Genomic DNA, 22,291 nt, shown 5'->3' with positions numbered 1-22,291 from the left:
TTAAATGACACTGATAAGGACATGATTTGTTATAAAGAGACAGGAGCTGTGATCAAGAGTAGAACTATCTCCTGTCTTGAGTTACAGTGTTTGATATCATCCAGTTTTCCCAAAGTCTTACCATCTGAAGCTTTTATGCTTCATTTCTTTAAAATATAGTTTAACAAAATTGTTATACATGTTTAAACACATCTTCACTGCTCCTGGGAATCTTACTCTGTAACATTGCTTAAGTCCAAACAACTAGATAATTGTGATTTATGTGTCGTGGGTCCAGCTGTTGTTCCAAATTCCCCACTTCTTCTCACTCAGTGTGTTCAGGAGTCTGAAACAGGTTGGGTATTCAGGATCCTATTCTGGTTAGGAAAGAGTGCCTGTGGAAAGAGAGATTGAAGGCGTTTTCTGAGGATCTTAATGTTACAGCTCTTTTAGACAAAGACCTTCTCTGATGGTCTCCAATGAAATGTCTCTTTTAGATGATCTTAGCTTGTGTGCCTATCTTTTCTGGAATGGGCTTATATACATAGACTTTATTCAAGATGAATCATGGGTGTATATGAACCTTGGAGAGTGGAAAGGATTTCTTCTTAGGGTGAAGTTTCATTGGCTAGAGGTTAAAGCATTGGGAAGGCCTTGTTTGCTTAGAGAGACATTTCAGAAATCCCAGCTACTTGTTCAGCAGGTTCTTAAGGGGGCAAGAAAAGAGGAAGTTGAACTTGTAGGTTTGCCAAGTACTACTCCGCCTTTCCCATGTTTTGGGTACGGGAGGTCAGACCTCCCAGACAAGGTCAGAGAAGGGGAAGCCCTGTTGGTAAAGAAAGTCCACCATTTTGTACAGAGTTCAGAAGAACTATCTGGTCATGATTGACTTCAGCCTTAATTAGCAGGGTTTCCCCACAGATAGTCAGTGTATGAAGCTGCAGAGGATATTATGAATAATTGGTAGCAAGTAAGCATTTTCTCCCCTTTTTTTACTGAACTGGAAACATGCCCTCTGGTTGTGAAGATAGCAATGATCCTGTCTTTATACAACTAATGAGTCTCCCATCCTTTCCCAGTTCCTTGTACTTAAGGACATTTTAAAGATTAAAAAGGAGAATGGGAAAGTTAATATATAATGTGGTCTCATCCATAATGTACACCATAAGGAGTATATAAAAGGTATAGGATTATACTAGGATTTCTGTTACTGGGATTCCTATTATCTCAAATTGCTGTAATGATGCAGGCAGCGAATTTACAAGAGTATGCATCAGGGAATCTTTCTTGGTGAGGGGCCAGAGAAGGTTTTCCTGGCAAAATTAGACACATGCTGACATCTGTAGAAGTTGTAAATGAAGGACAGATTAGTCACAAAGAATAAAAAGAGGAAATCGTGGCGTATCAACAGGGCTTGTGGGTATCTCTGGATGGAAGGGAACTTACTAAGGAAAAATAAAGAGCTGGATTCTACCCTCTGTTGGAACATCCACTAGATGAATTTGAGAGGTGAGAGAAGGCTGTGTATTGCAGCATCTGATAGGCTATTCAACATTTTCTGATTTTTTTCACTCAAAAATAGCATTATGTATTGTGATCCAGGCCATAAAAATATTTAGTTTTAACTCGCATAAAATGACTGATCATTTCTAAAATATTTTAGTCATTTCTTTGAGGATTTTGTAGTATATATTTTGAAAATATTCTTCCCATCTACCATAGACATAGGAAATTCACTCAGGGGGTGGCATGCAGGTATGGCTGCTTAGTGTTCCCTGTGTGATTGAGAAAGACCAGGCTTGAACTGGGACTAATTTTTAATTATGGAGTTCTGCTGTGAAATGACAAGTACAGACAGTGTCTGGTCAGTGGAACTCCCAAGAAACTGGTGGGAAAAACAGTGTGCCAGTCATTGACACTCAGGTGAATAGCTCTGAATTTTATTGCGACTACATTGCTTGATATGAAAGGAAAATTTTAGAATTGGATGGTCTTCCATGGCTTCCTCCTCTGCTGGATGACTATTTCAGTTAGTAGCCAAGCCTGAGCTGTCCTCGGGCAGTAGTCCAACCAGAATGCCCTGGGGTTTAATTCTCAATCATGTCACTAGGACTTGTCACTCTAGGACTCCCTTCTGATCCTCAGTCCAACCAGTGACCAGAGATCATTGAAAGACACATGGAATATACTTAGATGATGGCACATCTGTAGAATATTGATATTCAGGTATTAGCATTCATATCTCACACTTAATAATATATCAGATGTTGGAAATATCTAAGGCCCTAAGAGGCTGACATTATTTAGCATGAAGGACCAATATGTGGTTTAACCAGGACAGTGAAGACTAAATTAAACAGATGGAAGGAGCCCATTTCCCAGGTCCACACGCCAACAGCAAACTCATCCTTCTCATGACAGGTAGATTCTTTTTTTTTTTTTTTGCAGTCTATTTTTTTTATTTTATTAATTTTTTTTATTCGATATAATTTATTTACATTTCAAATGATTTCCCCCTTTCTAGCCCCCCACTCCCCAAAAGTCCCGTAAGCCCCCTTCTCTTCCCCTGTCCTCCCACCCACCCCTTCCTACTTCCCCGTTCTGGTTTTGTCGAATACTGCTTCACTGAGTCTTTCCAGAACCAGGGGCCACTCCTCCTTTCTTCTTGTATCTCATTTGATGTGTGGATTATGTTTTGGGTATTCCAGTTTTCTAGGTTAATATCCACTTATTAGTGAGTGCATACCATGATTCACCTTTTGAGTCTGGGTTACCTCACTTAGTATGATGTTCTCTAGCTCCATCCATTTGTAGAGAAAAGACAGGGAAATTCCAAATTGCTTCTTAATGTTCCCTCTGACTTCAATGAGGATATCTTGAACTCAATAAATCCTTGCCTGGTTCATCCAAATTATTTTCTTCTCAAGGCAATTCTAAATAAACACATTAAAATGTTTTCCTGAATTTTGGAGCTAATTATACTTTCATGAATGCACCATTTCAAAACAAACACTTGAGCTGCTTTGAATAATGTTATTAATAGATTATTTGTCTGACAAGCTTCCCTTCATTAGTGTTCTATGTTTAAAAGTAATAAAATGAAAATAGGTTTAGGCCAATAATGAACTGTTGGTTGGATATGGTAATTCACTGGTTAAAAATGGGAACCTCTTAGAGGATCTAACTGTAAGGAAGCTGAGTTAAATATTTGAGTTAATTCATTTTGCTACTGAAGGGACAGTAAGTCTGGGAAGATCTGTTGGAAGCATGGCAGACAAGATATTGCAGGTAGCTAGACTGCTGTTCACAGAAAACCAACAGTATTTTCTCAGAAGCAGTTCTTGTTGAGCACAGACTTACTCTGAAGGCAGCTCTGGGAGATGAAGGTTAATTGATACTTTCCCAAATAGGGAATGAATTAAATGGAATGCTTGTTGGGTTATTCCTAAAAGAGGTCATGCTCCTTCAAAGTCCTAAAGAAAAATTAAGATGGCTATAAAGAAGAGGGGGAAGTGAGCAATCTCCGAGAAGATGAAAGCATTAAACAGATATGTTCAACTATGTCTAGGAAATAACCCACGAACCAGGCACTATGGGCCAACTAGGACTGCATATAAGAATCTCTCTCTCTTTCTTCCCTCTCCCCCCTCCCCCCTCTCCCCTCCCCTCTTCCCCCTCTCCCCTCTCTCTCCCTTCCCCCTCTCCCCTCTCTCTCCCTTCCCCCTTTCCCCCTCTCTCCCCTCCCCCTCCCCCTCCCTTCTCCCCTCTCCCCTCTCCTCTCTCTCTCTCTCTCCCTCTCTCTCTCTCTCCATTTCTCTCTCTCTCTCACTTTCTTTTAACTTTTTGTTTTTGTTTTGTTTTAGCTGGGTAAGATCCATTCTTTCTTCAAAAAAATGTTATTACTTTTTTTTTAAACTTTTATTTACTTGCTTGTGTTTATTTGTGGCCCCATGCCCTGGAAGTCACCACTCATTTACAGATATTGTGAGAGTCAGCACTCCCTTTTACCAAGTATGTCACAGGTAGAGTTCCCAGTGGAGTCATCTTGCTAGTATGGAGGTCTGCCCTCTGTAGTCACCCACTAGTGAGAGATGAGAATTTACATGTTAACCTCTTCCTCTGTCTTCCTCCATCCTGCCTGCTCAAAACCCTACTGGTTAAATATTTTTTCATCTACCAGTATTCACAACGAAATGGGACAGTTTTAGCTACTCTCTGTACCTGTGATGGTTTTAGGTCCTTGCTATACACAGATGAAGGGAACAGTCGTGAATAAATACATGCTGTATCATATACAGCTCAAGAGACAAGTACAGTTTAGAATCCTCCTCTGCATAGACCAACCAGGGTTTCTATTCCTCTGTTTCTCAGTCACCTTTGCCCTTCTCGTGTATGTGTATTTTATTTTTTTTAATGTGTATTGCTTGTCTGTTTGAGGATACCAAGTCTCTTGGAACTGGATTATGGATAGTTGTGAGCTGCCATGTAGGTGCTGGGAATTGAACTTGGGTCCTTTAGAAGAGGAGTCACTGCTCTTAGCTGACGAGCCATCTCTCCAGCCCCTCACCTTTGCCCTTCTCATCATCCCTCCATCCCTTCCTGCAAATTAATTGCCACTGTGTTGGTTCAATTATTTCTGTTGTTAGTAATTGTTTTAAATGATTAACTCTACAGATACAGCATTGAGTTCTATCTGGGTGACTGCTTACATGTATGTCACCGTTCCTCTGGTCTCAACCCTTTCTACCTAGTACCTCTGTTCCCGTGAAACACATAACAAATGAAAACTCAGGATGAGGAAACTATAAATATTTTTTCTTTTCCTTATGATTTGGGATTCACATGTGGAACTGGCCAGCCCATCTGCTTGGCTTTCATTCAGTCATTAAAGATAAAATCAATAGCAATAGCACGAGGCAAGAAAAGGACCACATAGTAAAATGGGGAGATGAGGGGTGGAGTCAAAGCCAGGTTCATCATTTCAGTCCACGTCCATCTTTAGGAACCAGTCAGGGTTCTAGGAGACCTACATTAATTCTTTCTGAGGTTTTACTCCCTATATCCCTGTACTATAATTCCAAAAGTACACCACTCCCTGTCATTGCTGTACAGTCATTAACCTGGGACTGGAGAGATGGCTCTGCCATCAAAGGCCAGGCTCACAACCAGAAACACAATAGATCAAACTACTAACATGGGGAATACTTAGGGAGCCATTTAAGCCAGATTCAAGCACAGCTGGGCCAGAGGAGAGAAAACGTGGATGGTTGTTCAGGGTTTGTCTTTACTTCCAAGGAAACACATAACATGTTTTAGCAAAAAAATATGTTCATATTTTATCCTTGTTCCTAGACCCAGGAATGGGGCCTCTGCAAGGCTGGTGATAAACTCTCTGTAAGAGAAGAGGGGATAGAAAGAGAGTCAAGATGTTAGGAGATGCAGGAAGGAGAGAAGAGAGTACAGAGTTACCACAGATATGAAGTGTGAAGAGGGACTCTTGAACATTGACAAAGATGAAGAGATTGAGCCTGAACACCTGCCAGCATTTTCACTTCCAAAGAGAATGCACCTCTCAAAACTATGCTTCCAAAGACTGTATGACCTATGCTGACATACGTAAAAGGCAGCAAACCTTTTTATCAGATAAATCTTGAAATCACCTTCCAGATACCAAACATGTTATATATATCATATATATGCACACACATACATATACATACATAAGTATATATATATACACATATACATATATATGTATGTGTATACACACACACATACACACACACACACACACACACACACACACACACACACATATATATATATATATATATATATATATATATAATTTCCAGCATGCATATGTGTCACAAACATACATAGAGACATGTGAAAGGCTCTGTGTAACTCAGAAGAGCACCCCTGATATATGTGTGGTAACTTGTAAGCTTAGCCTTCACTTTTTATTTGTGGAAGCTATAATGCTATTTTTAGAGCCATAATTGAGTAATCCTCAACAAGGTAAGATGAGTGTTTAAAGTATGACTTCATTTTCACTTCCAATTAAAAGATACTATTCTAAAGATTTCAGTGTAGGGATAAACACTTTCTGCAAGCAATATATATATTTAAAATATTGTATAAGTGTACTTTATGTTAACATCAATCTAAAATACTACTAAATAGTCTTATGCTAATGATATATGCATATGTTATCTATTTTGGTGTTAATATTATACTCAAATTATGAAATCTGATGCATCTCCTTTCCACAGATAATTAGGTAATTCATGTATTACTGTATAATGACTTTTATGTATATGCGAATCTCTTGCTAAATATATACATGTATCCTTTCTTCTTTTCTTTCTTCTGTTTTCTGATATGCTCCCATTGGTGACTCTATACTTTGACTACAGACTGGCAATACGAGGGTAAGGTGACTAAAATAATCCACAGCACTTCATGGGCATCTCGTTTGTCCATTTTTACTCTATTGTTTTCACACCATAATTAAAATTCTATTCACTCTCTTTAATCATGCCCTTTATCACAATTAATTTACAATTATGTTTGTTTCTGTTATGGAGCATTCTCATCATTTATCCTGTTAATCATCTCCCTATGTTATTTCTCTGAGTTAAATTACCATTCCATTATTTCTGTCCAGAAGGACTGCTGTCCAGCCTTCTTTGCTGGTTTCACAGGAAGATTTGAATAGTGTTTAGCTGTAGTATCATGGAATCTGCATTGGCCTTAGAAAATATTTTCTTTTCATAGTAAAATGCTTAAAATATTGTATATTAATTTGATTGTAAGTTTTTAATATCAATGTGTTTATATACATATGTATTAGTGAATTTAGTTTTTTGTAATTTCTCTTGCACTTGTTAATTATAACCTTTGATTATCTTTTCTCTAGATTGCAAACTAGCTAGGGGAGGACCACCAGCTACCATAGTTGCCATTGATGAAGAGAGTCGGAACGGTGAGTGTATTTCCCAGCACTTTCTATAAGAATTTGTTTTTATTTTAGTGTTTGCTTTGGTATAATCAGAGACTGTACATAAAAGCTTTTTCAAAATCTATCAATGATTCATCTTCAATTTTCTGCTCAAAGCTTTATAATATATCACACTTAGAAATGCTTCATTTGGATTATGTCACAAAAGACTCTTTCAGTAAATAGAAGTCTTTAGTTCTGTATGAATCCTATATGTATTTGGATGTTTCTGCAAATAGGAAGAGTTTACAGTCATAGATGGAATCATCTAAGTGAAATGCAATGTGTTCCTCCAAGGAAGGGATCACACGGTGAGCTCTGTCTGGAATTTGGTAAAGATTAAGGCTTAAAACTGGTTAGACATGTTGATTGAGCATGGCTGACAGGAAGTCCCTGTGAAACTGAAAGAGAGCGCATAGCAAAAGCTGACAGCAGGCAAGAAGTTTGAATACTCAAGCCATTCTCCCTGTCTGTGGTAATAGAAGCATTACCTTGCCATACTTAATTGTGTGTGTGTGTGTGTGTGTGTGTGTGTGTGTGTATTCTCAAAATAAAAAAATAAAAGATTTTGTTCTGGAACTTTTTCTTTATGTGCTTGAACTTTAAAATAATAATGAAATCCGGTCCTCTACTGGGACATATAAAGATGGTGAAGTTTGGGGCCATCCTGTGCAAGAGCATTCTGGGCATTTTCACCACATGACTTTCACCTACATGACTTTTTTGGCTTGTTGCTAGTGTGCTTCCAGTAATAAAGGAGTTTTCTTCTAGAATTTCACTTTAAGGAAAGGGACTGTGTCAAGTTGCTCCCTGAAGAATTATTTTTTTTATTACTATAATTCTACCTAGATTTCTTTGAGAACGACAATAAGCATTTTAATGATATAGCATTGTAATGCTAACCTGCAATGAATCATGGGATTATTTTGATGGTAATGCTTTACTCAGTTTGCTGAGAGATGACTATTACGTTCCATTTTCACCCACGGTCTTTGTACGTCGCCAAAATGTCTGCGCTGTTGCTAGCCCCCATTAAAAAAAAATTTCAGAACAAACAGGATTTTTAAAATATTAGGTAATTACAAAAATGTATTTTGGTTATTTAGAAATTAATTTCATCTACAATGAAAGCATATGGAGTGAGTAATTATGACCAGATTGAACAAATTGGAACTAAATTATAATTATAGACAAAGGAGAAAATACATTAAATATAATAGGAAAAGACTCTTTCACAGGTGGATTTTATGCTTTACTTATGATTAACTATTTCTATCCAGGACAGACCTGCATTTCTTTTAAGATGCAGTTTGACTTTTTGAAGCAGTAGCCTAAAGCCCATGAGTGTGCCACAATTCCTGTGTATGCCCTTTCCTTGTTTTTAGCCAATTGCTTTGTACTTAAAACTGAGCTGAAATAAAATAGTTGCTTTTACTAAAGGAAGTTGGGGTAGCATGCGACTCTGCGGGGCTTGGAGATCAGGCCACAGTACTGCTGCCTGTCTCCTTTTAGAGACAGCCTAGCCCTGACTTTCTAAAGGGTGCAGGCAGAGGCTGCCGGGCTGCTCTGGCATATGAAGGGGGTGTAGTTCTGCTGTTTGATGCAGCTCCAGGATGTTGTGCTTCTTTTTTGACATATTTTACAAAAACTGCCAACTCCTCAGAAGGCTGTCAAAGATGTTTGAACACCAACACAGAGTATAAATATAGACCTATGGTAAACGTTTTGCCTCTTTTTGCTTTTACGTGAAATTTCTGAAACTATGGCGATCTAGTGAATCTCTGCCACAAACTATAATGAACGTTATTTGCCGGGAGCCGCTGCCATTACCAGATGGTGCTCACTTCCCGTGCAGGCCAGAAATAAACAACTCCATATATGGCCTAACCTCACCAAGTGGCCTGCTAAGCCTTTGCGCATGTGCGTCACATGACTTGTCCCTAGCCAATCCTGAGGCTCACTAGATCAGTGGACTGGCACTGGCCCATCAGGTTTTCGCCCGTGTCCTGTTTCCCTATATAAGCTTCACCCACTAGGCCATCTTTCCCTTTTTGCTCCCTGCTCGCTCTCAACCAAGGGGCTCCAATAAAGTGTGATCCGAGAAGAATCCTCGTGTGGCGATCTTCTTCCTTGCTGGTCGAGGGGTGCGCGCCACAGTCATTGTCCTCACTCTGAGAATCTCATGAAACAGCTCATGACAATGGCATTTATAATCTAGGAAACCTAAAAATGTTCCCACTAAGCCAGGTATTTTCAGTCCTGATATTAAACAATGGGTTAATTTTCACTTTTCTACCTATTTTCAGTGTTGAGAAAAAAGTACTAAAATCCTTCTTTTCAAGGATCCAGTAGGTGGAAAGATGCTTGCAAATATTTCAGAGAGACCTTAATAAGTAATAAGGCTCTCACTTGAGCTGAGCATGAGTCATGGCCCCTTCAATGAGCTAAAGCTAGACCAGCATAGTGAAATAGTGATAGATATGATTTGTTGTGTCTGTATTTCTCTTCCCAAACCCCTCTCTCCTTACCTCCATTATCATAGTTCTATAATAGTGCATTTATTTTAAATAAACTATTTATATTACTTGTATGTTTTGTACATTTTAATAAAATAGACTACTTAGATAATAAGCTGTTGAAAAGCATGTAACGCTCTGTTGAAAATGTTGAGTATGTATTTATTACATGTGCTTTTGGAAGGATTGTTCTGTTCTGGTTAAGCCTGTATTCTGCTAACTTGGCAGGTGCATTTGCCACATTTCTCTGCAAAATTACTGTCAGCCAGATAAAGTCAATTATCTCTCTCTTTGATTATATTGACACAAGATTCCAGAATAATTCTTGGTCAAAGACTAGTTAGCACTGAAATTGGAATAAGTAACAGGCAATTTCAAATACAAAAAAAGTAGAATTTTTCTACAACAGATTATTCATTTAGAGGCTAAACAATTGTAACTATAAAAGAAACCAAAATTTTGGCCAGAAAGGGGTGGTGATACACCCTTCCAGTCCAAACACTACTGAGCCAGAGTGAGGTGAATCTTTGTAAGTTCAAGACTAACCTCAGCTACATAGAAAGTTTCAGGCCAGCTTGAACTTTGTCTGAAAAAAATGTATCTTGATTAATTAATAATGATTGTACCATTACACAATGCATTAAAATGTATTCAATAGGATAAAATTGTTAGGAGATGATGGAGTCATTTCTGTTGCTCTTTGGTATAACACACTAATTCTAACATTTAGATAACTCAGAAAGATATTTTATTTTGTTCCCTAATGTTGTAGTGCCCTAACTTATTTCTAGATGCAGAAAAATTACTCTTTGTATGGCGTTAGTGGTCTGGCTATAGCTTGTAGATGCTACAGAGTCATAGCATTTAGAGTCATCCATCACCATTGCTGTTTCTTATCCAGCACATCATCAACTCTCTGAATTATTTTGTTTACTGTGAACATAGTTCACATTGATGAGAGACTCATTTTCCTGTGATTTACAAAGGTATTATTGTGTCAGATTCCCCCCATATATTTTACTCCTGTCATGATTGCTATTGCAAGATAACCATTGTTATACGAAACCATTTGGCTGTGTCTATCACCAGGAGGCTGCGCATAGGGCAACGCATTCTGCTTGTTTCATTTGTACCAGAGGATGGTTTTCCAAAAGGTCACTGGTGACACCTGTTTGAATGTATAACTCCACTGAGAAGAGAAGAGGGAAGCTTCTGAGCCTTAAAAAAATAAGTTCTTACTTATTTCCTCAATGGCCTCTAAGTTTATTTGAATTCGATGAAGCCCTATATTTTCTCACATTAATCATATTATCACTTTTGGCTATATGTTTATGTAAACAACAAGATTTTCTGAAGATGACCTCAGAACTAGCAAGAGAAGGTATGCACAAGGCAGCCAAGGTATAAAAATGTACACTATGCTGAAACATTTTGTTATGGAGCAAAATAACTGTAAATTTTAATGAATGCTCTATTACATTTAAATTTTGTGATTCTAGAATTATCATGATTATCAAACATGATAAGAGATTAATTGAGGAAAGTTGTCTATTGTATTTAAGGAAAGAAACACCAAGTTCTGTTATGCATATGCCTTTTCATTCTAACAGTTATGTTAACTATGTGCTGTATAGAAATGAGCCTGAATTATATAAATTTGAATCATGTAGCACATATAAGCCATTACTCCTAAGTGAAACTATGACAGTGAATGACTTTCTATAAATGTAGTATTTAAGTCTTGACCATCAAGACGATGGCTAGGTACTGTAATACTTTCTTTTGAATAAACAAAAGCATAAAACCAGTGGTAACAAGAATAACCCAGGTACTACCCTACAAAATAAGTTCACTTGTAAACTGTAGGAAAGTTCGTTCTACCAGTGGCCATCCCTAGGATGCTGCGTTTTGACTTGTTTCGTGATTTCAGTTTCCACTGAGTGGGTTCTGATGGAAATCATTTAGGAATGGTGGGTAGAGGATAAGTCACTGACCCATTTCTCATTTTAAAGTCCAGCATATGGTCTTTCCAAAAACCAAGCTAAGCATGGTTCCTCCAAGTACCTGTCCTTACATTCATTTCTTGAGTCTTTAGATTACACTTTCCAGCCCCCTACCTCATGTCCTTTCTCTTCCAAATTAGCTTTACACATAAGCATTTCCAGTACACTCTTGTTCCTTGTCCTCAGATGTTGGATGCATGATTTGTGTTACCCGGAAAATGGAGCTGTGAATTTTCCTTTAAGGACACAGAGACTCTGTAGTGGGTTAAAACCTTCACCTTTCAGTAGAGTGTAGAAATCAACACTGTGCAGGTTCTTAGTGACCACTTGACAAAAACAATAATTCCACAATGATTTGAAATGCTTTAGTTTCAAATTGCCTCCTATAGTAATTTTCAAAACAAATGTTTCTTTGCCAAATAATTCTACAGAGAATGGCTGCAGTATTTCAACTGCATGTAGTGTTTTAATGTGGATCAAGCAATACTAAAGAAGTGACTATATTCAATCTATGGGCACGTTAGAAAAGCATTAGATCTAGTGTTATTTTTTCTTTTACATTATTTCAGGAGCTACAATTCAAACAAACAGTACACACTACTCTTTTTGGCAAATAAAGGAATCCCCTAATCGCAGTGTTTTCAGTAATAAGAAAAATGGTTTTGGATATTTTTATTCAATGCATTGCTGAAGTACTCTCAGCTTTACAAATGGCCTTATTAAATAGAACATGGAGACATATCAAAATATGATATCCAACAGACTTTCCTTTTTATTTATTTTATTTTTGAGGTTACAACATAATCACATCATTTGTCTGTTTCTTTCCTCCCTCCAAACTTCCTATATACTGATTCTTTCTCACTCTCAAATTCATGGCCCCCCTTTTCCATTAATGATTATATGGGTATATGGAGATAATCTTAGATATAACCAGCTCAGTCTACATAATGTCACTTGGATGTACGATTTCTGAGCTGACCATTTGTTATTGGATAACCAGTTGGTGTGGCAACACACTTTCTCTTAAATCTTACCACTGATGATCAGAGATACGATTTATTTATTTATTAATTTAGGAGATGGAGATATTGGAGACTTAGGAGTTGTTCATTTTGGTTGGTTGGTTTTAGTTAGTCTGTTTTTTGCTTTCTGAATCTGTATTTGTCTGTATTTTATCATAGATTTGCTTCTCAGTCTCCAGTAGTGAAGTGATTATCACTGAATTACTTCTTCATTACATAAGACGTTTTCCTAGTCAGTCTCTTGCTTTTCCTGATTATTTTCCTCCTCTCTGATTTGTGTCTGGAAGAAAATGAATAAAAATGCTCAACCGTGATTTTTACCTATAAATATTTATATAGTCAAGTGGGTTGCCAATCAAAATCAAGTTATCCATACATCAACGTTTCTACCTTCAGCTTCCCATCACCATGGCTACAGTAGAACACATAGGAAGGCGACTGCTTGCTTGCAGTCTCTTATTTTTCTAATAAACAGCCCAAGTAAACACAGACTGCGTGACTCTCATTATTTCAGGTGTACAGTCATTTCCGTAGATCATTTCAAACTGCAATTCTAGATATTTCCAGACATTGTTCTGTGATGCATAGGCTCTGCCCGTGCCTGACAAATACAAACAGGGATGCCCTGAGCCAACCATTGAACTGAGCACAGGGTCCCCAGTGGAAGAGCTAGAGAAAGGACTCAAGGAGCTGAAAGGGTTTGCAGCTCCATAGGAGGAACAACAATATGAACCAACCAGTAACCCCAGAGCTCCCAGGGACTAAACTACCAACCAAGGAGTATACAAGGAGGGACCCATGCCTCCAGCTGCATGTGTAGCAGAGGATGGCCTTGTTGGACATCAAAGGGAGGAGAGGACCTTGGTCCTGAGAAGCGTCAATGCCCCAGTGTAGGAAAATGCCAGGACAGGGAAGCAGGAGTGGGTGGGTTGGTGAGTAGGGGTGGGGGATGGGATAGGCGGTTTTCAGAGGGGAAAGAAAGAAAGGGGATAACATTTGAAATGTAAATAAAGAAAATATCTCATAAAAAAAGGAATTGTATTGGGGATGCTTCAAAAACCCAATCCATTTAAACACATGCTGGTAGAGGTAGATAGGCAGGAGAAAAAAAAAAAGAAAGAAAGACCAGAAAGAAGGCAGAGAATAGAGGAGAAATAGGGGAAGCATATGTTGAATAGAGGCCTGGATGGTTAAGACTGAAGATGTGAGGTGCATATTTAGAAACTATCACTACGCATGGGATAAACAAATTCAGACTTCACAGTGGAAGATGAGTGCTAATTTCAAGAATTAAGAAGTTGATGGAGGAGACAGCAGATGACTGACAGCTAAAGTGTCTGTGTGCATATAGAAGAGGGATTGTGACTGACTGTATACATGCACATTAGTCATGACGGTCTTTGATATTGTTTTCAATTTCCCAACAAATCCATTGATGTTAAACTCATCTAACAGTCTTTAGTACAGACAGCCTTTCTCCTTCCTATCTGTTGGCAATCATGTTCTCTGTAATTTAGAGTTCAAATGCATAGCCATGTGGTACCACATATTTGTATCTCAGAGCTAGCTTTTGAAAATATCTGTTCCACTAACATCAAAACAGATATAGGATCTACACTAAGTTCTAGATTTTGGCCCAGTGATGTCTCTACCTCAGTTAGCATGTAGTTAAAGAACTAGGTGATCATGGGGATTTTAAATCAAAATTAACATACAGTGACTGGAAGTTGGGCATGGTGGTGGTATCAAAATTAACCACTAATGGTTTGATAAGATTACGTGGTCTCCTCTTTTCTCCGCATCCTCTCCAACACCTATACCACTCCTGGGCATATACCCAGAGGATTCCCCTGCATGCAATAAGGACACATGCTCTACTATGTTCATAGCAGCCTTATTTATAATAGCCAGAATCTAGAAAGAACCCAGATGTCCATCAATGGAGGAATGGATACAGAAAATGTGGTATATTTACACAATAGAATACTACTCAGCAATTAAAAACAATGAATCAATGAAATTTTTAGACAAATGGTTGGAACTGGAAAATATCATCTTAACCCAATCACAAAAGAATACACATGGAATGCAATCACTGATAAGTAGATATTAATTAGCCCAGAAGCTCTGAATACTCAAGACACAATTAGCATATCAAATGATTTCCAAGAAGAAGGAAGGAGAAGGTCCTGGTCCTGGAAAAGCTTGATCCAGCATTGTAGGGGAGGACCAGGACAGAGAAATGGAAGAGGGGTGTGACTGGGGAAGGGGTGGAGAGAATAGGGCTTATGGGACATATGGGGAGGGGGGAATTGGGAAAGGGGAAAGCATTTGGAATGTAAACAAAGAATATAGAAAAAAAAGATTAAATGGTCTCTAAAACATTGCTAATCTAGAGGTAAAGATTGATTCAAGTGGACCACATCTCAGATAAATACTTGTCTTCACTCTATTTGGAAAAAAAATGATCATCTTTTCACATACATGTCTTAATGGATATGTTTAAAAATGTTCTTAGTATGAAGCTGGCCAGGCATGCACATGTGTAGTGCAGAAATACTACAATTCAGTGACCTAAAGAGTTAATTGATGTCTTTAACAGTATGTTTAGGGATCTGAAGACACTGACAGCAGTCAGACTTAAGGTTCAGAGTAACCTCTCAGTAGCAAGTAATTAAAATGCTACCCCCATAAAAGTCACAATAACCATCTCAAGGGTAGCTGATGCTTGCTATAGAGTGAATGAGTTTTATATAATATGATTTTATGTTTATTTTTATATTTTATCTGTCATAATTAAGTTATGCCTCTGTTGGGCTTTCTGTCCTATTGTTATGAGTGAATATAATTTTTTTTGTATTAGTTGAACACCATTTTGGATGTTTTGAATCTTAATGCCTCTAAATAATGTCTCAAAGTAGGTGGGTTTCTGTAAACTGATACCATTTATTTTTATCTACTAAAAGTCCCCAGACCAAAAGTATTATTTGTGTCATTTACAACAATTTCAAGGTGTTGAAAAGACTGAGAATATTTTTTGCTTTCATTTATTAACTATCGATCAATATTTTTTATGTTCCTTTCTTTGTAGTCAAAATCAATTAAAATTTATGATTAACTTTAGAGGAGACTAAAATAGCAACAATTTAAAATTATAAATAATGAAAATTTAAGCTGCTGATCTTATGTATTCCCCTGATTAAAAATTACTATATTATGTAAAAAAGCTGTATTTTATTTTATTGAAAATAAATGGATGTTAAAATGTGAGCATATTTTTATGATGCTTTCTTAACACGCTGAAAAGATCCTTAGAGCTCTGTTTTTTTTAAACACTAATTACTGTTGCCCTGATGCTAGATATACTAAATAATAATGTAGATTTATCATATCTGCTTTTGATTTAAATATTGATATTTGAAATATTAGCTAAAATTAAGATTACAGTAACAGAATTTCTGTGATACTGTAATCACTGCTTTCATAGGTGAGAAAAAATGTCTTAGTATATGAATAAGTAATGGCATTGTATTTGCATTAACAAAGAGGTGTGAGCCTGGTGGTGGTGGCACACACCTTTAATCTCAGCACTTGGGAGGCAGAGGCAGGGGGATTTCTGAGTTCAAGGCCAGGCTGGTCTACAGAGTGAGTTCCAGGACAGCCAGGGCTATACAGAGAAACCCTGTCTCGAAATCTCCAAAAACCAACAAAACAAAACGAAACAAAACAAAAAGAGGTGTGAACACATAGAACTCACTCTATAAAACACAGTCTTTGGAAAGCTAGGATGAGAACATTTAGCTATTTTTCCCATAAACTGAGAGGACATTTGACCTTTAAAAATGAGAATATCAAGGTCCTTTCCAGTATTCGATTACAACTGCAAGAGACAGTGGTGGCTCTGTGACAATTCATTGCTATCATCCCAGAATGTGTATGAGAGAGCATAGGCATTCAACGCCTGCATCCCCATTCACTCATTAACATAACCTTGAAACCTGCAAAGACTCTTTGGCTACCACCAAAGTGAATAGCACTTGCCTGTTTACTCAGTATTAGCCAGACCTGTGCCATTTTGTAAACATTAGTCCATTTATATATATATATATATATATATATATATATATATATATACACATATACATATACATACACATATATGTATATATGTGTATATGTGTATATGTGTACATATTTATGTATACATATACATATATGTATATATATGTATATGTATACATATATATATATATATTTCTACATTCTTGCTCTTCCCGCCCTCATTGTCCATTTGGTATAAGGCTTCCACCCTCCCACATGCTCTCGGACATAAAGACAATTGACAACAAGCATATAACATAGAATGCCTGTCAGTTGCATGGCATAGATCCTCCTTCTTCTAAAATATATAAGAAGAGACTTTCAATCTGATGTATGGTCATGAACTGTCCACAGAGTCCTTTTCTATTGCTATCTTTCTGTCTGTCTGCCTACAGTTCTATAATGAACTTGTGCTTAGTAAGACATACCTAAATATACCATAATCAAACTATAAGCCCATGACTGTCACGTCATAGCTTCCTCATCATGACAAGGATAGAAAGCCAATCAGTGTGGCATTGTGGGTGATACAGTAGGGACATAGGACTCATCGTACTCCTAAGGTATGGCAGCAACTGCATGTTTTAAAAAGCAAAAATCATTCTCCGGAATGTTTCAGGAGATATGGCTTTCTTCTCAAATCCTAGGGAATATATTGCTTTCATGGGGTGCTACCATGCTAACTGAAGGGAAGAGAGATGCTCCTTTTCAGGGCATCTACCATCTTAACCAGCTGGCTTTCTACCAAGCAGGGCACATCCTCCTTTATAGACAGAGGTAGGACAGAAATGTAGCAAGAGCAGATAGCGTGGTTCGTCATGGAATTTCAGGGGAGGACAATTCCATACACATCACTTCGGCAACACCTTCTGAGTGCATCCAACTTTATGGACTGACAGGTGTTAACAGTTTAGACTGTGTCTCTGAACCAGTAATTGGCCAATTGTCTGTTGTCAACAGTGGGTGATGCTATTTGGGTAGTTATAGAAAGTGTTGGGATATAAGACCTAGTTGGTAGACATCAGTCTCTTGTAGTAGCCTGATGTGCTATACCTTGATCCTGTTTCTGGCATGATCTGCCAAGACTGGAGGAAATGGAACTGCTTGCTCTTGCCATAGTGATTTCAGCAGACCTTCTCATCCAGTCTCAGGGAAGCACCAAAGTACGCTATACCTAAAGCTGAGACTGTAACCCACAAATTGCAATGGAGATGCTAAATTATCAGAAATGCAAGAAATAAGAAACAGGTGAAGCTTCAGGTATAATGTGGAGCTGGCCTAGGGGGAAATAAGTCCTGCAAAAGATAGAGGCCTAAGAATAGAGCCACACAAATACAGTACAGTCAGGATTTTGTGTCTATACTGCTGGGTTTTATTTTACATACCCATATATGTGACATATCATGATATGTCATATATATGTATAAGTATACATGTGTACATACATATATGTATAGACACATATATCAATGCATGCATGCATATGAATACACACATATAAATATATGCATACACATACATGTACACATACACATATACATATATGTGTGTGCATATGTGTTAAATGCTTCTTATTGTCTTTGCTACATCCTTGGGAATGGCGACATTTCCCACATCATTTTATATGTAAATATGTATTTTTTTTTATTCTGTAGGGTTTCTCAACTAGAGGTTGCTTTGAGTTTCAGAAGAGACTTTGACCTTTTGATAATGTTGATACTACTAAGATGACAGAGAATCTTAAGGATTTACCAAATGCATTTGCATTATGACATGGCCATGGACCCAGGGATACCTGGGTCTGAGATGTCCCATATAGGCTCATGGTTTTGGAACACTGTTCTGCATCTGGTGGAGCTGTATTTTGAAAGATCCCTGCATGACTTCTGGGCCCTATCCCCACGTTTGAGAATTTTAATCACGTGAGACTTTAAATTCTGTTTTACTAAAGTAGATAATTAGAAACGAGGTGATTCTTTTCAAATCTCCCTCAGATATGCTCTATAGTGCCTTTGTCTCATTTCTATTCTTTTGCTCTGAAGATTTCTTTCCTTGTGGTAACTGCCAAATCCTAACATTTTGGGGTTCACAATTTAGCTCTAGACCCTGCCCTTCCTGATAAAGAAGGAAACGTAGAAGTTGTGAAGGCTGTGGTAATGAGATTCCCATCATATTAGCAAATGCCCGAGGTAAGTCAGAATAAAAAGAGAAAAGGTTCACTTGGGTTCACTGCTTCAGAGGTGTGTGTCTGTGTTCCACTTCACCACTTGGGTTCCTATGTTGAGGGAGGAGACCATGGCCAGAAGATGGAGTAGAAACAGAGTCTCATGTCATGGTGGACAGAAAGCAAAGAGAAAGAAGCTAAAGTCATAATACTCCCTTTAGAGACATGACCCCCCAGTACTAATTTCTTTCTACTAAGTTCTACGTCACAACGGTTTCACTTCTATCTAACACCAGTATAGGCTGTTGGATAAGGTTTCGACACATAGGCCTTCAGAGAAGACTTACCTTAGCTAGAGGAAACAATTTTTTTATGTAGTATTCATGGCTTCCATCTTCCCATCCATTTAGCATTCATAGACTCACATGGCTTGTTCCAGCTAAGTCATCCTATGCAAGAGCATCAAAGAATCACCTATTATATCTAAAGAAGTATAAGTCTCCTACACACTGATTAATTGTGCCTGTCTCTCACCACATTCAAACTGCTGTGTCTCTATCTGAATCAGAATGGTGAAGAACCTGTATACCATTCAAATATTATGACGAAAAAAAGAAAATAAATCATGGAGGAAACAAACCTAAGATGGTTTGGTACTTCCCAACAAACACATAGGACCATTTTTATTAACTACTCAGGTACCATTTCTTTATGGGATTCTGTCAAAAAGAAATCTTTAAAAACTATTTTAATAAAGAAACTCTGTTGTTGACTACAATAACAACAACAAAATGAGTTGGATATACAAAATGCATTCCCTTTTTATTAGTAGTAAAAGTGTTTAAAATATCTGAATTAAATTTATATGACAAATTAAGATAAAAGTTACAGGTAATGATATAACCAGTAACTGATAAGTCCTTGGTTAGCTGATAGTAGGTTTTCATATTACACATTGCTGAGGGATTACATTCAGAAACAAGGAAAACATCTTATAAATACATTTTCTTATTTTCTTGTCCATGGTCCTGGCTCCATCATGTCAACCTCTGATATACCAACACAAAAACGTTACCTTTGGAGAAAGTACAATGCTGTCTTGATAAAGAATGGACCTTAACACCAAGGAAGGGCAGAGAAAGCTTCCTGAGAGTGGCCTGTCTTTTCTTTCACAACAATTTCACTGTTTAAAAATGGTTGCAAGGAGGTGTGGGAATTAGAAAACACACTTTTTAAGAATGTTATTTCGATCGTATGATTAAACATTGTGTCATTTCCGTTCTTTTAAATTCCCCCATCAAGTTTTTTTTTTTTTTTTGGAAAAGAAGTTAACCGTAACATTTAATATTCAATAAACTAATCAACTTAATTTTTAGAAGTGGTGATAGAACGCAGGGGCTCACAGACACTCGACACGTGTCCCACCCCCATCTCCTAAAAATCAATCCATCTGAAGTCATTTCCTTGGATGATTAATTTTATTGATGGGGACATTCTAAACAAGTTTCCTCTGTCAATCAATCATGAGTAAAAGAAAGAAGAAGACAGCTGTATTTCAAACCTTCCAAGATCTTTGTCTTTCTTATCTGTTCAGATGACAGAACAACCTATATAGAAAACCCAAGAGATAAGATGAAAAGAAGAGAAATCCACAATGTGTTTCTTACTCTACTTCCAAGAGAAGACCTTCTGAGTTTTGCTGACTGTTTATCCTTAATTTGATGTGTCACATGTATTTTGTTAATTACTAAAATGAACACCAACTCTCTAAGACTTTGCATTTGTTGGTACTTGGTTGTGATATTGTGAGAGTATAATAAATATATTATATGAAATAGACATCACCACAGCTAGAAAGCTAATACATTAAGCTGTCATACAAGGAGAGTACTTGTGCTTTATTTAGTATGGTGCCCCTTGTCTATGATTCATCTAGAAATTTTACTTTTAAAAAAAGTGTATTAAAGAAAACTGAGATCTAAAATCTCACCATTTTATGTCTAGCAGCTAAGTGTGTGTTGACTTGAATGTTTTAGCACACCTCTCTTCTGTGCACTTTTATCTCTCACCTTTGTGTGAGGAGATGAATGTCTGTTCAAGAAGTGGCTTGCCTCCCTGGGTATTCGAGGGGTTTTTGCTCTTTGTAGTTTTCTTTTACATTTAAGATACACACCTTGACTCCTGCTCCAACTTCCAGAATGGAAGTAGGAATAGATTTATTAACCTGAAAAAAATAAATATTAGAAAATTCTAAGTGGTGGCCATTACTTTAAAATTGATGATTAGGGCAAATGTAATGTAAACTTCAGTTATCATGCTCTTCTATAACCAACTTATTCCACATAGACAAATTAGATTTTTAATCAGTTGAAAAGAGTTTTAAATGAATTTTAAATTATTTATTTCGAAGAAAAAATAGTATTAAACAAAATGGGAAAAATCTTAAAAACAGACATTCCTTAAGAGAAAAATTCTAACTCTTCAAATTGCCTTGACATTTTCAAAGAACATTGGCCCATTTCATCTCCTCCCCCTCCTGTGCATTCCTGGTCTGTCACCTTCCTTTTCCTCTTTCTTCTCCTTTCTGAAAATGGATTTTGAAGTGGTAAAATGCAATCACTTTGAGAACATTATCAGATCTATAGGTTAGAGAAAGAAAATAGAACTATGCTTCTTTCCAACTTCAAGAAGTTTTCTCTTTCCTGTTTTCCATAACAGACAAGTGTATGTAATGTTTCTTTCACAACTACTAATGAATCCCTTGTTTATTTAGCATCTTCTCTAACCATGTGATGCAGGGACAATGTCTATGCCACAGTTCAATTTTCTTTAAACTGCATACAGAGACTATTGAGGAAATCAGTAAGGAATTTGAAAACCATATGTTTACATATGGGATTATACTAGCACCAGATGCATGAAAAAGTTTCTTTTGTTTTCTCTTTTGGCAGATATAGATAATATTATTTTCCCAGTGATATTTTTAAATTTAAAATATGCAACATGCTTGTTGTTTATAACATAGCAATTATTATGGTCTTGACTTTCAGTTTCAAACTTGTCCAACTAAGTGTCTTATTCTTTCTCTCATGACCTGAGAAATGTCTGATGAACCATCCCATGGAGATGTGCAGCCTTCAGTGCTATTGCCTGTATCATTGCAGTACATTTGTCTACAGCAAAGAATGACAGCTAGGAGCCTTTTATGCATGTGTGCATCCTTCTAAATGTTTATACTTTGCTGAATATGCAGTATTATCACTAAAAAACTGTGCTCTGGACCCAGAAACCTCAAAACATAACATACTCATTACAGCTAAGAGCAAGCCTTGTGAAATCTCATAATTAATTAATTAATTAATGTATCAGTATGTTACTACATAAAGTTTTGACTTTAGTGAATCTATATGAAATCTTATTTCCTAATTTTGTACTATTACCAACTTGTGTGTTCAGTAAACCTAGAAAGCAAGAGAAGTGGCGAGGGACTACTAGTATGA

The 22,291-nt window shown here is 37.1% G+C and overlaps 1 protein-coding gene across 5 annotated transcripts in view; it reads left to right on the top strand.

The window, feature by feature from the left end:
- The window catches only part of Pcdh15 (protocadherin related 15), an 840,767-nt gene that overhangs the window by 220,790 nt on the left and 597,686 nt on the right, over positions 1 to 22,291 (top strand). For all 5 annotated transcript variants that reach the window (XR_007974376.1, XM_052163513.1, XM_052163511.1 and 2 more), the window contains exon 3: positions 6,902 to 6,967. Coding sequence is in view for 4 of the 5 variants with exons in the window: in XM_052163513.1 (XP_052019473.1) it covers positions 6,902 to 6,967 (66 nt within the window). In the remaining variant the exon portion in view is untranslated. The remainder of the gene's footprint in view (positions 1 to 6,901; positions 6,968 to 22,291) is intronic.

This window comes from Apodemus sylvaticus, chromosome 19 (assembly GCF_947179515.1).
Source record: "Apodemus sylvaticus chromosome 19, mApoSyl1.1, whole genome shotgun sequence".
In the NCBI taxonomy this organism is placed as follows: Eukaryota; Metazoa; Chordata; class Mammalia; order Rodentia; family Muridae; genus Apodemus; species Apodemus sylvaticus.
Note: the sequence above shows the minus strand (reverse complement) of the source record. Positions and strands in the feature narration are given on the sequence as shown.